The 15,840-nt window shown below is 41.9% G+C and overlaps 2 protein-coding genes across 2 annotated transcripts in view; both read right to left on the bottom strand.

Moving 5' to 3' along the window:
- Positions 1-362: 362 nt before the first annotated feature.
- On the bottom strand, positions 363-7,899 carry CBLN4 (cerebellin 4 precursor). The gene is made up of 3 exons (XM_032993582.2): positions 7,519-7,899; positions 5,726-5,842; positions 363-2,903 (listed from the first exon to the last, which is right to left on the bottom strand). Exons 1-3 carry the CDS (start codon positions 7,792-7,794, stop codon positions 2,706-2,708), a joined length of 591 nt encoding a protein of 196 aa, XP_032849473.1. The 5' UTR covers positions 7,795-7,899; the 3' UTR covers positions 363-2,705.
- A 225-nt stretch (positions 7,900-8,124) lies between these two features.
- Positions 8,125-15,840, bottom strand: part of LOC104369575 (delphilin) — a 61,055-nt gene continuing 53,339 nt past the window's right edge. Inside the window, exon 18 of the mRNA XM_032993581.2 lies at positions 8,125-9,939. The gene's annotated coding sequence lies outside the window, so the exon portion shown is untranslated. The remainder of the gene's footprint in view (positions 9,940-15,840) is intronic.

Raw genomic sequence — 15,840 nt, forward strand, 5'->3', positions numbered from 1 at the left:
GCCGCCTCTGAGTGGAGTCACTGCTCAGCGTTGTGTGAAGGTAACACAAGCTGCTTTACAGTGACTTCTGTGAAACTTTCTGTTTTCCTTTAACTAGCAAACTATTTAGTTAGTAATTCTGATTTTAGAGACTGAGGAGAAATATTTAGGACATTTCCATCAAAATATATTTCCTTAATTGAATAACTTGCTAGACTCTCTAGTTAAAGTTTAAATAACTGTTAATGACGCTGAAGTAAACACAAATCTTTTGCCAAGGGGAAATCAACAGTACATTAAAATAGCTCAGTATTATTGCTGAATGCTAAAGGCAGCTTTTAAAGGTCGTATGTTTACAAACAAAAGAAGTTAGGTACATTTGATCATTCTGAAAAGCATACTGACACCTTTAATGCCATTTTTCTTCTATCTGTGTAGGAACAATGTTTCCTTACATACATATATATCAGTGGGTAAGGTGAACTTTCAGATTTTACCAGTTTTATACAAAATATTGATATTCCCCTCTGAAATAAACTCTTATGACAAAAAAACTTTTTATAATATCATGTACATTATGTGCTGCAATCCCCAGGTTTTTTAGATATACACATACATATATATACACACACACACATTTTTGGGGTACAATAGTGATACATTTTGATTAGTCAGAATGGAAAACTTTATTTTTCAGTGATGTAAATAATTTGCCTTCTTGCTGTGTCTTTCCACTTTCTCCCAAACTGCAGTGTTCTGTGCAGAAACAATACCGTATCTAACAAATGACCTCCTCATCTGATCTATTTCACTGGGGTGCAAACATACCCAACTATCCTCCTGAAATTCCCCAAAAAAATCCTGTATGTTGGGTCCAGAGAAATAAGGAATTTCAGCACAATTCTGTGACACTGATTCCCTTTATCAGGAGCATCAGCCAGCCATGCACAAGTCTTTAAATCAGAGAAGTATCCATTTACAGCAGTTAGAGCAATATGATACACTGCACTTGGCTAACAAGTGAAGAAATTGGAAACAGATTACCTAAAACAGCAAATCCAAGCCTAAGCTGGCTTTTAGAGAAGGTCCCAGATTGCTGGATATGCTTCCATCTAGAAACATTCTCAAGTACATAGTATTTTTTTAATTTAGAACTATATCCTTCATGATATGCAAGGCACAAATATCCATTGAATTCATTGTGCATTTTGGGCATGAGGGATGAAGGTTTCATTAGCAGTTCATGTGAAAATCATTTTTAATTGATATTCAGATTGATGGCACTGGAGTTTAATGCTGACAGCAAAACCTAAAGCACAGGTCTCATCCAAAATCCTTTGGAATCAATGTGATTCTTAACACTAACTTCAGTGAAGCCAGGATTTCTGCCTAAATGGTTTTTTAAATAAAATGCATAGGTTATTTCTAGCTCATTCTGATTACCTCTAGGATTCTGCCAGGCTAAATTATGACAGTTTGCCTGTCTCCCAGGACAGTTTCTGTGAATCCCAAAAGCTTACACTTTGCATATAATAATTATATCCAATAAAAAAATATCATGAAGTGACTTCCAAAATCCAAAGGTCAAAAATTCAACTAACATGTATTAATTTTTATTATGTAACAATGATATAATAAATAAGTTTATGAATTCATATGATCTGTACAAAAAGCCGAAAAGATATTGCACCAAATTAGGTACCGGCTATTTGGGTTTAATATTTGCTAAACATATGATCTAAAATTATATACAGTTGTGGAGTTAAGGCAAAACCAGATGATACCTTTAACACAACAGAAGGTTTGAAAAATAGACATAATTACAAACAAGGGGATCTCATCTCCAGCTAATAAAGTGGTTGTGTCTAAGGAAGGAATCCCTTAGGTTTTTAATAAAGCAGTTATTATCAATCATGTTAATTAAAATTGAAGAACAAGTGTGAGACTTCCTGCAGGGCAAAGCTCTTTTGCAAAGTTGTGCCTGAATGATCACCTTTAACCCTGGTAAGAATATTTTTCTTAATGTTTATAATCTGCTTTTCTTTTTAGAAAACAACACAGGGAAAAGAGGAATACCTTACATATCCAATTAAAATACAGCCATAACCTCTTAGCTTTATGTAAGCTAGACTTGATTGTGACCAGTGACAGAGCATAAATATATGGGTGAATCATCCAACACACTACACGCAGAGGAGAATTAAAGTCAACCACTTATCAATAATAATTACCTTTCTCAAGACAATGGAACAGATCATGTCAGTTAAGTCCCAATGACAGAAACATGTATGACCAATATATCAATATACAGTTCTTTGGCAGCAACACACTAACTCTTGATTGAAGTCTGAACTCAAACTCTCCTAAATTATAGACCTGGTTGCCAGTCTTTTCATAATTAAAGAAAATCCACTTCTCCCACGAATCCAGTAAGTCCAGTAAATTAAATCTGAATAAATCTTGCAGGCAGCTTTAGACTGTAACATTAAGCATAGATATTTATTGTCTGCTTTAGTCTCAGTCCAAATATATTGTATTTAAACAAACACACAAAATTCTGTGAAACTTCTGAGTAGTCCAGATGGGGCCAAAATCCATAAAGAGAATCCATATTCACCCATGAAAAACCAATAAAGAAACATCAATCCCATGATGATAAAATGATCTTCATGTAACAGAGGCAATGATGAGTCCACACCTGGATGAATGTCACAGGAAAATGGACTTTACAGGGGAAAGACCAGAAAGCCAGAAAACGTAGAATACTGCCATCCACCGACCAGATTACCTTTCTCCAATTTCAGGTAAACCTTATCCTCCTTGTCTAGATAGAGCAGCACTCCATTAGTGGCAGCTTCACGTGTGACATCCTTGTCCCCGGCAAAAGCAGATATGACTGGCTTTCCATTTAGCATCAAATTAACCTACGAGAGAAAAACCACTGAGAAGCTTTAATTAACAGAAGAACATCAAGAACTATCACTGAATATTAACTACAGTGTGAGAGGTCTGCTAAAGTCCCAGTCAGCACTGCTTGTTGTTTGTTTGTGTTAAGCTAATAATTAATCAGGAGTGTACAAGCACATTCATCTTTCATGGGCTTGACCTGCAGCTGAGTGAAGTCAGTGGGACACTGTCCACGGGGTGCCACGGTCCCGGCTCGGTCCGTGTGAAGGGTGACACGACATTGCTTTCATCTGCTGCTTGGGCACATTAATTGTTGCGACTCTCTGGTAGTAGGGAACTGTGAGCTGTTACCTCAGTTTGTTTCACTTTGCCCACCTCACAGGTTATTCAGACACACAGTAGCAAAGATGACAATTTCAAGAAACCTGGGCACCCAGAGGTGCGATACAGGCACTTGATGAGATGTCAAAGATACTGCAGTAGGCTGAGAGCTTACACGTCATCAAGGGCAAAATATATGCCTCTTCCATTGCTGACAGCGCCTTAGTTAAGTCTAGAACAGACCTTTGGCTTCATGAACAACCGCACTGTGTTTTGGTACTGAACCCATTTTTCTGTAAAACACTTCTGAAAGTCAGCACAGCCACTGCTCTGAAAGCAACATCACACAGACACTCTGTAAATAAAGATGGGCAGGGGCTGGGGGAATGGACAGATCCAGGCATTTTTCATTTCCCCCATGGCAAACTATTAGCTTTCTTCTGCTTTTTCTTTTTAAGCAGCTATAATGCAGTCACCGAGGGGTGAATTATGATATGCTTATACATATCGAGTATGCTGGCCTTGCATATGCTCCCATTAATTTTAATGGGAGTTGCCACAGAATAAATTAGTACTCAGCATAAATCAGGGCAGCAGAATCTGGCCCTGATTTGGGATTCGCCTATCTGGGAAATCCACTTAATCAGATGTCCCCAGGGAACCAATTTCAGTTTAATGATATTTAATGGCACTAACAGATGTTCCAGGAGCATAGTAATATCACTTATGTAGGAAGCCTTCAGGTGATTTAGTGGTGTTTAAGTCTGCATGTGGCTGAGACTCAAGCTGGTTTGCTCCACTGCAACGGCTTTTGGTCCTCCCCCCTAGTTAGCATACATGCAGAAAAAAGAGCATCAGGAGTTTACTCATTGCTTGCTTTTGGTTTCTCTCCTTCCTTCTCTACCATCTCTCTGGGTCAGGTTCCCCTGCAGATCATCTTACAGCTATTTTAATCACAGCAGAAGACACATCACAGGTTTGCACTGGATGGTGTCATGTTAACTATGCCAAAAATGAGCCGGCCAAACCCATCCATCACTTCAGAAACTCTTGATCTGTGAAAGATTTCAGGCCTTGTCACACGTTGTAACATTCCCTGTTACGAGCCCCAGACTCCCAGGTTTGAGTAGCTGGTATGTAAAACACCAAAGTCTGCATTGGCCTTCCAGAATCCAAGCCTCAACATTTTTCTTGGCAATATGTACTTTAAATCCAATGAAGCTGACTAACATACAGTTATTCTAGGCCATTTCAATCTTCAGCATTTAAGAGAGTGAAAGGAACAAAGTTTGAGCATATTAAATAGCTTATAAGCTCATTATAGAGATTTTCATGAGGTCACTATCTCATGTAAGACCTTTGCCATTGACCTGAACAGAACCATGATTCCATGTTGTAAACTGAAGGTGAACTTCAACAGGGATGTGAATGTGTCTCGCATGAGCTTCCTCTACCATCTCTACCATTTACACTTTTCTGAGGAGCTTTAGCAGGAACCCAAAGCCAGAGCTGCCCCAAAGAAATGGCTGATCAGTCCTGCAGAAATCTGTTTCATGTCAGCCTTGTACACTGAAAACCATATTCAGGAGCAAGCCAGATCAGGGGAAAAGCATCAGCTGCTTCTGTAAATCTGGTGGTCTCACAGGTGGAAAAAAGGGAAGCCACAGATGTTACTCCAGATCTAGAAATTCAGGATGTATGTCACAACCATTGCATGACCTGGCATGAAGATTAAGGAATGTACTTTAAGAAATTTACTGTTGGCTGAGCAAGAGGATATTCAGAAACTTAGAGGCTTTTCCTCTAAGCCACTACATACTTGTATTTAATTAGGTAGTTCAGCTGCTGTTAAGCTACAGAAAAAAAGTGCAGAATCACTCCTTTCTTTTTTTTAAATATACAGCATATCTTTTATGTATTATATGCTGAAAAAAAAAGTTTAAACTGCTAATAGGGTTTCCTAGAAGACATCCCTCTAGAGGTATAACATTTTGGTATAGTTGTAGAACAAGTAGACCACCTTAACTAACCTTGGTCCACAGCAGACTGATGTCATAAACAAATACCTGGCATCCTGAGCTGTCAGCCAGGTCACAGAGTGCTACACAAATAGGCAAATCTGGTATGTATCCCCAGAACACCTGTATTCAAGACAGTGAGTTTAACCTGTAGCAAAATACAACTCTTCAATAGTATTTATGCAATTAAGTTAAATATAGGGCTCTATTTTACTCTTGGATGATTCATTCTATTGAATACTTTACGTCACCCCAGATACTCAGTTCTTCTGGTATAGAAGTGAAGCTATGGCAATTCATCTGAGGTAAGGATCCTGCCTTCTTACAGCTGTTCCGTTTAAATGTATTCACTCTACTGATAGGAACTCTACACCACAGGTTGCTTTAAACTAAGCTATTTTTACTTGAAAGTGTGTTAAATACTCCGGTGTTTGGTCAAGATCCTATTCTAAATAAACAATTTAAGTAAAAGATTTTATAATCATATTTGATCAACGTACCTGAATTGTTTGACTCTGATAGACTTTAATTACGTGAAAACTGAAACTGTAAATTCCTTTTCTTGGTGCTACAAAGACAGACTCCAACGTGAAAAAATTGCCCACATTTACTAGGATCTACAAACAAAAAATATAGCATGGGAATTAGTACAGGTATTCAGTGCTAAGTAAAAAATACAGACTATTAACTTTAGAAACCACCCATGGATATATTTTTATCTACGTCTGTGCTGTTTTATTCATTGTTCTCTCAATTAAGTTGGAATATTACTAATAAAATGGATATTTAGTTATATTTGTAGTACAACTTTACTACAAATAAACTAGGGTGGAAAATATTTCTTACTTTGCTAAAATATCATACCTTCAAGAGTTTTGTTCCATACATGTTTAGAGGAGATTAAGAAAAGGCGTTTTTGTTCATCATTCCCCCCAAATGACATCAAAACACTAATTCAGGGAGTGGCATACTGCTTTTGGCTAAAAAGCAATGGGCAAGTCAACACCATCTTCCTCAAAGTAGCTGTGAGGAAGGATGTTCATGAATGATACAATTCATTCACCAGTTTATAGACAGACAGAGCTCCTGACATACCTGGCTCATCTGAGCAAAAACTGGCTGTGAGCCTTTGCTGCTTTATTTATTTTTGTAAGCACTAATAATAATTTGGGTTTATTTAAGCAGAGACAACTAACAGAGGGGAACATATTACATGAGTGAATCCTCCATATGCTAAATAACTTCTTTAATGACTAAATGTTTCTTTCTTTCCACTTAGTTATGCTTTATTTTTGATTGATATTTTCAGGCTCCTTTTTGCCAGGCTCAGCCCTAGAAAGCCATGTCCGTGAAGTTAGGCTAATTTACACTGCCAGCACCAAGCTATGTAACATATCTGGCTTCAGCTGTCACTACAATTTACTGTTCATTATAATACGGTATAGCAAGAAAAATAACCATCAGTCTCAATTACTTTAGACTTGCCGTAGGACAGGGGCAGGTACATGAAATGTGTGCTGGCATCTGTACGTTAATATTAGTGACTGAGATGAGAGGGGCTGTCCTATAAGCCTGTGATTGTTATAGAAAAGTTAAACGATTTTTCTGTAAAATTCGCCCTTCCTTCCCCCCACCCCCCCCAAAGGCTGCGCAAGCCGTCTAAAAATCTACGCAGGCTCCTTGCACCTGAGAAACCCTCTCCCCCCGCAGCCTCCCGGGCCAACCGGCTGCCCCCGCCTCGCCCGCCCGCCCGCCCGCCGCGCAGACCCGCGGAGGCCGCTCGGGGACCCGCGCAGCTCCGCCGGGCTCGGGCTGCGCTTCAGCCAAAATAACTTACCCGGACCCATCCACCGCGGAGCCCCCACCCCACACACACACACACACACCGCGCACCGCCGGCCTCAGCCCCGGGGGGCAAGTGGGAAACTCCTGCGGGTCGTGACATGCCCTCCGCGGGGGCGGCTGGCCGCGGCTACACCCCCCCCCCACCCACACACACACACACCCCAAATCGAGCCTCCAGCTGCGACCCGCCCGGCCCCTGCGTTTTTCCAGATTTAGGGTGCGGGGGCTCGGCGGGGACTCCCCGCAGGCAGCCGCCCCCCAACTTTTTGCCGGAATGAAGGGAATGGGCGAAGTAGGGGCGCGGGGGGAAGGGGGACCCGCGGGGCGGCACTTGTTGATCGCGCCCGGCCGCGTCCCGGCGCGGGGGGGGGGGGGTGGGGGACACGGACGGCCAGGCACCCCGGCCCCACGGGGATCCCCCCCACCCCGCCCCGGCCCCGCCGCTTACCTGGTCGAAGTAGATGATGCGCGTCTTGTTGCTCATCTCGGAGGGTTCGTGGTTGGTGCTCCGCACGGCCGAGAAGGCGACCTTGGAGTTGGCCGCCCGCACGGAGATGCCCAGCGGCGAGGAGGACGAGCCCTTGGCGTCGGTGGCCGGGTTGGAGTCGCAGACCACCAGGCACTTGCCCTCCAGGACGATGGGCTCCGTGTCGTTCTGCGCCCGCGCCGCGGGGCCGCCCAGCGCCAGGGCCAGCAGGACGGCGGGCAGCAGCCGCCAGCCCATGGTCCGCACCCGCGGCCGCCCGCGCCGCCGCTCCGCGCCCCGCTCCGGCCACCGCGCCGCGCACCCGCGGGAGGCAGCGCCGGCAGCAGCGGCAGCCGCTCCCCCCGCACACCCCCACCCCCCCACACCCACCCACACCCACGCACACACACACCCGCACAACGCACACCCGCACCTCCCGGCAACGCCGCACTAAAAGTCTTCTTTCCTCCGGCTTCTTCCCTCTATCTCTTTTTTTCCTCTCCTTCTTCTTTTCTTCTCCTTAACCCCCCCTCCCCCCCTCCCCGGCCACCACTTTGTGCCTTTTTTTTTTTTTTTTTTTTTTTTCCCTTTTTCTTTACCCGGGTCCTTTCGCAAGCTCTTTAAAACACGCTGCAAAAAGCTGCCGAACAAAATAAACACTTTCCGGTGCCCCCTTTTCTCTCCTCTCTTCACATCAAAAAAGAGAGGGAGAAGGAGGGGGGGTGAGTGGGGAAAAAAAAAAAAAAACCCTCAGGTGAATTATTGATGAGAGAGAGGAGAAGAGAGAGGTCATGAAGAAATAAAACCATTTGATGTTGCCATGATTGCCGCTGCTGGTTTTCTCTCCCCTGCGAGCTGGAGATCCAAGGTGCTCTGAGTGGTGGAGTGGAGGGGTGGTAGCTTACCCCAAAGCTGCCAGATCCTGTGTCTGATCTCACTACCGGGGTGCTGCAGACGCCACTTCTCTCTCTCTCACAACCCCCACCCCACCCCGCCTCTGCCACAACCCCCCCAAAGAGTTATGTCATAACAAACCTGCCCAGCTCTCACCTAACTAGGCAGATACGAAGCTTCCTTACTGGAGACCCTCCTCTTGGAATTGCCCCCTACGCAGACACACATGCTTGTATTCCCAGGCAACTTTTTAAGCAGCTGCAAAGCCAAAGAGAAAGCAACAAAACATTACAACATCCCCTAGTTTCAAAAGGAGGAGGGAGAAGGAACTGCAGCCTGGTTGAGAGGCAGCATCTAAACCTGGAGAAGTCTCCCAGGGCACAGACCTCCTGTGCTTGTGTTTGCAGCTCACATTTGGGCATGACCCCCCGGCCCTGCGCACGCCGCCGTCGGTTCCCCGTTAGGCAGCCAGGAGGGAAGCAGCCCTCCTCAAAGCCCATCACTCGGACACTCGAATCACTGGTAGGACTGTACTGACTGCTCGTTGAGGATTAATGTTACCAGGTACCACCTCGCAATGCTGCCAAATGGCAGCTTCTGGTAATGGTTTGATTAGACACCTCTGTCTAGTATTAGTTTCTTTTTTTCATGTGTGCTGAAAGGATTGGAAGGCTGAGCAGGTACCTCAGCTTAGTATTCCCGTGTATTTCAAGATTATTAAAAACATGACTGGTTTGGTGCTGCTGACGGCTTCCAGAGGAGATCTTTCCTGCATCGCCTGGTCCCATTTGAAATAGTCTCATGGTGAAACCTAAACCATCTTCAGGTACTGGCAGAAATGATGCAGAGCTCCCAGAAGCAGAATTGGCTAAACAGGTTTCCGTCCAAGCCAACAACAAAGTGCCAATAGCTTTTAAGAAATTGAGCATGTGATTTTTAGATAGATACCTTTCAATACAACATTTTTCTGTGTGCCTGTAACAACTTTGCCACAAGTATGTCCCATGTCAACTATTAACCACCAGCAGCTTTCATTCACTTCTTGCCCAGAGGCATCCCTGTCTGCGTGCAGCTTTTCTACCTTTCAAACCCAGCTGGGAAAGGTGCTGATCTGTTTTGGAGCTGTGAATGCCAGCACATCTCGCTGCCTCCCATTCTGTAGAAGAGGAGGTGTGGGATACAGACAGCTCACACAGCATCTCAGCTCCATGCACCGACAAATGCCGGCCATAAATCTGGACACTAACAGACAAAAGAAATTAAAGAAGCAATGGGAAACCAAGAGGAGGAATAAAAAGCACCAAACCCCACTCTAGTGAACACTAAGGCTTTCTGCAGGCAAATGTGAGCTGGGACTGTTTTTCAGTTGATGTGGAAAAGTGGAGGTGAAGCATTAGGTCTGCAGAACTCAGCAAAGTCTTTGTCCCTTTTGTAGAAATTGGATCTGCAGATTGAAAGATTTATGCCAATGCCCAGGAGCACCTGTCTGGAGGTCCCTCGCAAAACAATCTGCATGAAAACAGGAAAAGATTTTGTGCCAGAATATTTTGTAAATAAATACAAATGTATAAATTATTCCACACTATTTCATCGTCTCATTCTTAAAAACTCTTCTGTACCTCATGCTGCTGAGTAGCCTTTTAACACTGCACAAATAACAGCAAATATATTTATAACATGTACATAAATTTAGATTGAAATTTGAAACTGCTGACAATTTTGAAAGATCAATCATTTGTCAGAGATTAAAAACTTTATAATAATTTCAGACAAATTGATTTAATTTCATTTTGTTGTGGACAATGAAGTGAACTGTCTCTACAGTGGGGAAAGAATGGAAAAACAAGAAAATAGCCAAAATTCCTGAAGAAGCCAGAAAAAAGGAAAGTAACGTCAAAAACCTGACTGATCAGTAAGACAAGGTGTAAGCTGAATCGTATTTTTCAAAAGTTGACCTTCCTTTTTCCTTGTCTGCAGGTGCAGGCACCTGCTAAGTCTGGCCTGACAACACCATTTTCCTGTTCCACTTCTCTCACTTGAATATCTAAGGACCTGGTTTGCACAGAGCAGACACAGAAGTGCAGACAAAGTCAAGATGAGAAGCATCTCTCACTCCTGTGCTTTTCTCCCAGAGTTGTGCAGACATTTCTGTGCAGGGAGGTTACTTTAGCTGTGCGAACAAATTAGTAAGTATGCAGTTAATTACAGCCATTTGTGAACGCAGTTACTTAATTTCAGAGCTCAGTTGTGATAAAGTTAAATGCAAGTTAGGAACAAATTTGCACACACATTTTGCATGCAGTTATAAACCTTCTTCTGAGCTTACAGTCTGCAGAAGCTAAATGCTCCTCACCTCATACAACCTATTCTGGAAAAATCAGAAAATATAACAAAAATTCTCTTAGAACTACTTGTCAGTCTGTGCAGATAACATAACACATACATCAATGATTAACATCATACTTCTCATCACCTACGAAAGGAGACTGAAGGGACCCTGTCCTGCAGCACGGATTACATTTTCAGAAATGTCAACAATTTCCAGAAAAAGATGGCATTGCATTTTGACATCAGTGGTACCCTAATCTGAAGGAAGTCCAATAAAATGAAGCCGCTAATTAATAAAGATAACATGAAGAAAGGAGTGGATTCTGCCCCTGTATTTAGCCCATATCTATGCTGGGCAAATGCTTGTAGGGGGTTCCGGTCTGAGACTATTTTACTTGAAAGACCTTTTGAACTGTGGTGTTGGAGGGGGGAAAATCGCAGACAGTTGGGGATCTTATTCCTGTCTTGGTGCCTTTGACTTAGGACATTTTTTCTTATTTACAAAAGGGGATGGGCAACCCCTTTTCACCTTTTTGTCATTTTCTTTCCCATGTCTAAAACATATTCTAGAGTATCAGTGACTCTGATGTGTTTCTGGCTTGATTATAGCTCAGTAAAATTAGCAACTCTTATGGGGTTGATGGAATGGGACTGCACAAGGCTGTACAGCAGCACTGGCCCTTGTCTGCACCAGCTGGTACGTGCCGGGGGATGGCAGAGCTCCTTCCCTTATGGAGACCAGCAGCAATGGTCAATCAGAAATTTTACTCCATGCTTGGAACTGAAAGGCACTATGTTTCAGTAGGGTATTCTTTTCCCTGAAGGGTAACTGGTATTGAGATTTCAGATGACATTTATTAACAATGTGAAGTCAAGAGATGAATAAGACTATCCAAACTTTTCCTTAGCAGTAAGCCATTTGCAGGATGGAGAGGAGGCAGCAGAATAACAGGATAAGCAAAATGCAACACAAAGATCACGAGTTAACAGCCAAGTCCTACAGCACAGATGAAATCCTGATAAATTTCCTCTGATCTAGGAAAAGGAAAGCAAAACAGACACCATCAGAGAAAGTGTATTTTGAGGGGAAAAGAGCTGAACTGAAAATACAAATTGAATTCTTCCTGTAAATAAAATTAATATAACCTGCAATAAAGTTACCATTCTCAGACATTCAAAAGTAAAACATCGCACTCAACGATGCTGTAGATAAAGTTTCTTTTCACTGCTCAGATGTGGCACCAGATCACAGTCCAAGGAGTAATGGTGGCAGTTAAAACAAATTCTTGGAGGAAATGGATCAAGCCCTTAAATAGAGACCAGAGCCTGCTATCAATAATTTCCCAGTTGATAACTGAGCTGTTACGGCTGATGCCACAGCCAGCTCCATGAAGAAGGCAGGGCCTGGTCATGGCCAGGGGGAGCCCACTCATCGACCAGTGCAGAGCTGCTGGCACGGCCAGGAACTTTATTCACATGACACTCCCAGAGAGATTTGATCTATAAATAATATACATAATCCAGCCTCAAATCCATGCCTAAGTAAACAGACTGAAAAGCCCCTGTCACCAGAATACCTGAACCATATCACACAATACCTCTTCCTTTTTTTCCCACCCACACAGCAGGAAGAGGGCTTGAAAAATGTTAGTAACAGTGTTTGTTTGGGTGGTTGGGCTGGGTTGTTTCTGTACAAAATGAGGGAAGTTTGCTGGGGATGCTGTGGGAAAGACGAGCTGAAAAGCAAAGTTTGCATTTAATTCATAAGCAGCAAGGTTAATGATCATTCTTATTTTATCTGACAAAGAATTTCTTAGTATTGATCCAGCTCCTTCTAACAGAGATTTTTTTTTTTTCTTCCTTTGAAAGAAAAATGAGTAAAATAAATAGCAACACTGTTCAAGAATGGAAATTCAGTTAGATTAAGCTCACGGTTTCTTTACCTTTCTGGACACATACTGTGGAAGTCTAAAACTGTCCCCAGTTGGAAGTATTTTGCCCTTGCACAGGGAATTTTCTGCACCAAGGCAGGGGAGCTAGGTGTCTTTCTGACAGAAGGAAGAACCTCAGGGAGAATAAGGAGAAAACACCATGTTTACATTTACATTTTCTTTTACCTCTTAGCTTGTAAACCTGCATTAAATACAATTTCTGTATCAATATTGCATGATACCTTTCAAATCTCTTTTTCAAAAAAAACATCTTCCTTTGTATAATTAGTCATTTGACTTACAAAAGGGAGAAATAATCTGCCTCAGACTTCCTCTCTTGCTTTTGAGCTTCTTGCTTGTGTCTAGAGGCCTTATGAATTCTACTAACCCCTCAGTAATGGGAGCCCTCCTTCCTCTGCTTTTCTTTTTTCTTTATCCTAATTATATTTCCCTTCTGTCAAGCTGAGCTTTCTGTTTGCTGAGTGTGTAACACGGTTTTGTAGTGAGCTGGTTGAGCACCCATCAGCCTCCTCGTAGGATTAAATCCCCAGCTCCAGTGCTGCTCTACTTGGCTTTTTGCTGAACTCATCCTAATGAGGACGCGGGAGGTGAACCAGTGCGGGGGGGGGGGGGGGAGCGGGGCAGAAAGGCTGAAATCAAAGGCAGAATACTGATGACAATTCAAACCTGTGTTTATGGAGCTCAGTGGTCAGACTTTTTACCGTCTTTTGACATTCATATTGTATTTCCTGAGTTGGCTGTCATCTCCATCTGGCTGTTGGCTCCCGTACAGACTAACTTGTCTTTTAGACAGCTGGCCCTGTGGCTCTCAGCTAGTTACACAGTTTGTTGGATGAATCCAAAACGAATTCACCTGGCTAATGAGCTTAATGGTTCTTAAGAAGATTCCGCAAATATTTTACAAAGTAAATTTCACTTCATTTATTTAGGCATATAATGCAAAGAGATCCTATAGGAATATAATAAAATTTTCAATCATACATATGCATATAGCTGGAATGATTAAAATGAACAAAAGGTTTTGCAATTTAATTCAGACAGATGCAGAATCAAGCCTAGATTTTCCTTGTTTTATTTTCACCTAAAAGCCAATCCTGCATGGCTTTTTAAGTAAACTTTCTGTGTGTTTACCTGTTTTAATGTACCTCTCTTCATTCCACTCCATCTTCAATTACTTTTTTAAACTTTCTAAAGTAGCATAACAGAGAAACAAGTGAAAAACAGTTGTCTACTCATACTGTGATTCTTTAATTTTCCTGACGCTCTGATATAACACATTTGTATTTTGATGGCTATTTTAGAAAACAGGATTTTAAAATTCTGTATGAATTTTAGAGGCGATTAGGAAATTGAAGTCAGCAGGATGGGGGCATGTGTGTAAAGGTAAAACTGTTCAGATATGCTGACAGCATTGGCATTTGAGGTCTTTATTCAGCATTTCTTACACAGTCAAACCTTCTATTTGGCCAATACTGCAAACCTGAGCACACTTCAGGCCCAAGCACAAAGTGAAAATCAAGGTTTGAAATGCTCATGGGCAGATTCCACAACTCCCTTACAGCAGCATGTTTCTGCAGTTCCTCTCTGATAGACACCTGGAAATATTCCACAGTTACACTGAGTCCAACAGACTTAGTCTGGCTTTACATCAGTGTAAAACTGAGAGCAAAATTTGACGCTGTAAGTTCTTTTTATTCCTTCATAGATCCTAGGTAGGAGTCAGTTGTTTGCAACATCAATAGGCCAGTAGATTTCATCATTAATCTTGGCTGGGCTATCCACAAGTAATTTAACATTTCTTGTGTTTATTCAAAATATTTACAGTAAGTCTCTTTCTAATGTACATGTTTAACCCTCTTGTAAAAACAGGGCTTTGGTGGACTATGACCGTAAAATCAACTTCCATACATTAACTGCCTTTATAGGAGGTACTTGCAGCTACATAACATGTTGTAAAGTAAAATTTAATTCTTGTTTTACTATTGCATTTCAGTTCATGTCTAGAAAAGATAAAAAAAAGCTGTTCTTTTCATGTTTCCAACTAATTTACTTGATACATTTGTGCAATTTGATGAAATAAATAATTTTGTGAAACACAAAATGCAATGGCCTCAGATTTTCAATTGCATTTTAATGAGGCAAGAAGTGTGATTTTTACCCAAATGGAATAATATCAGATGATACGGTCAGAAAATCAGAAAAATAGCCTTGCAGTAAAATCTTTCCCTTTTAGCAGAAGGGAAAGGGAAGGAACATGGTTTGTTACTTGCTCCAATCTTCAGAGCCTGTTTCACGAGCAAGGTGGTTACAGTGAACTCAGGATGGAGTTTGCAAAGGATTCAGCAATCTGCTGGCAGTCAATTTAGCTAAAACAGTTGAATAAATTTTGTGGATATAGTTTTCTAATTTGGTGTCAAGGAAACCACAGAAAAATTAGATCCTGAAGTGGTGTAATTTAGTGCATCTCCTTCTACATCAATTGAGGTACACAGATTACTTCCTCTCAGGAGAATTTGTCCCAGATAAATTTCTCACTAAGTGGTTTTCATAGCAAGGGCCAATGAAAAACTAAAAATAGCGTTGCTGAGGGAATAATTTGCATTAAAAGAAGTGTCTAAGGTAGCGAATTAAGAGACTAGCCATTGGCTGTATTGCTTGTTTGATATTTAAAGGGAGTGGATTGACTGGAAGACATGATGATATTCAGGGAGGAAGCCACAGGGAATGGCTTTGCATTAGGATTTTTAGTGCCATCTATTGAGATGTGCCAACAGAAGAAAAAAACTAATTTTTTTTTATATATCGTAAGTTCCATTTTTTAACTTACCAACTTTCATTGCATCCGTTTGCTGCTCAAACTAGTTTCCAACCTCCTTGCAGCATGGATCATATCAGATGGTCCTGCTACATCCACATACTATTGGGAAACATATAAAAATCGGAGCGTGGTACCTCCAAGTATCTGGTTCCTCTCCTCTCATTTTAGAATAAGTATCATAAAAGCAAATCTCCAAAGCTGGGCACAGCCCTCCAAATCTCTAGAAACATCTTGGCGACTGGGACAGAAATGTGCCATGGCATTTTTTTTTTACTTCTTCTCCCCAGTATATGGCTTCCAACAATTATTCTC

The sequence above is a fragment of the Tyto alba genome, unplaced genomic scaffold (genome assembly GCF_018691265.1).
Source record: "Tyto alba isolate M040663 unplaced genomic scaffold, T.alba_DEE_v4.0 Super-Scaffold_33, whole genome shotgun sequence".
In the NCBI taxonomy this organism is placed as follows: Eukaryota; Metazoa; Chordata; class Aves; order Strigiformes; family Tytonidae; genus Tyto; species Tyto alba.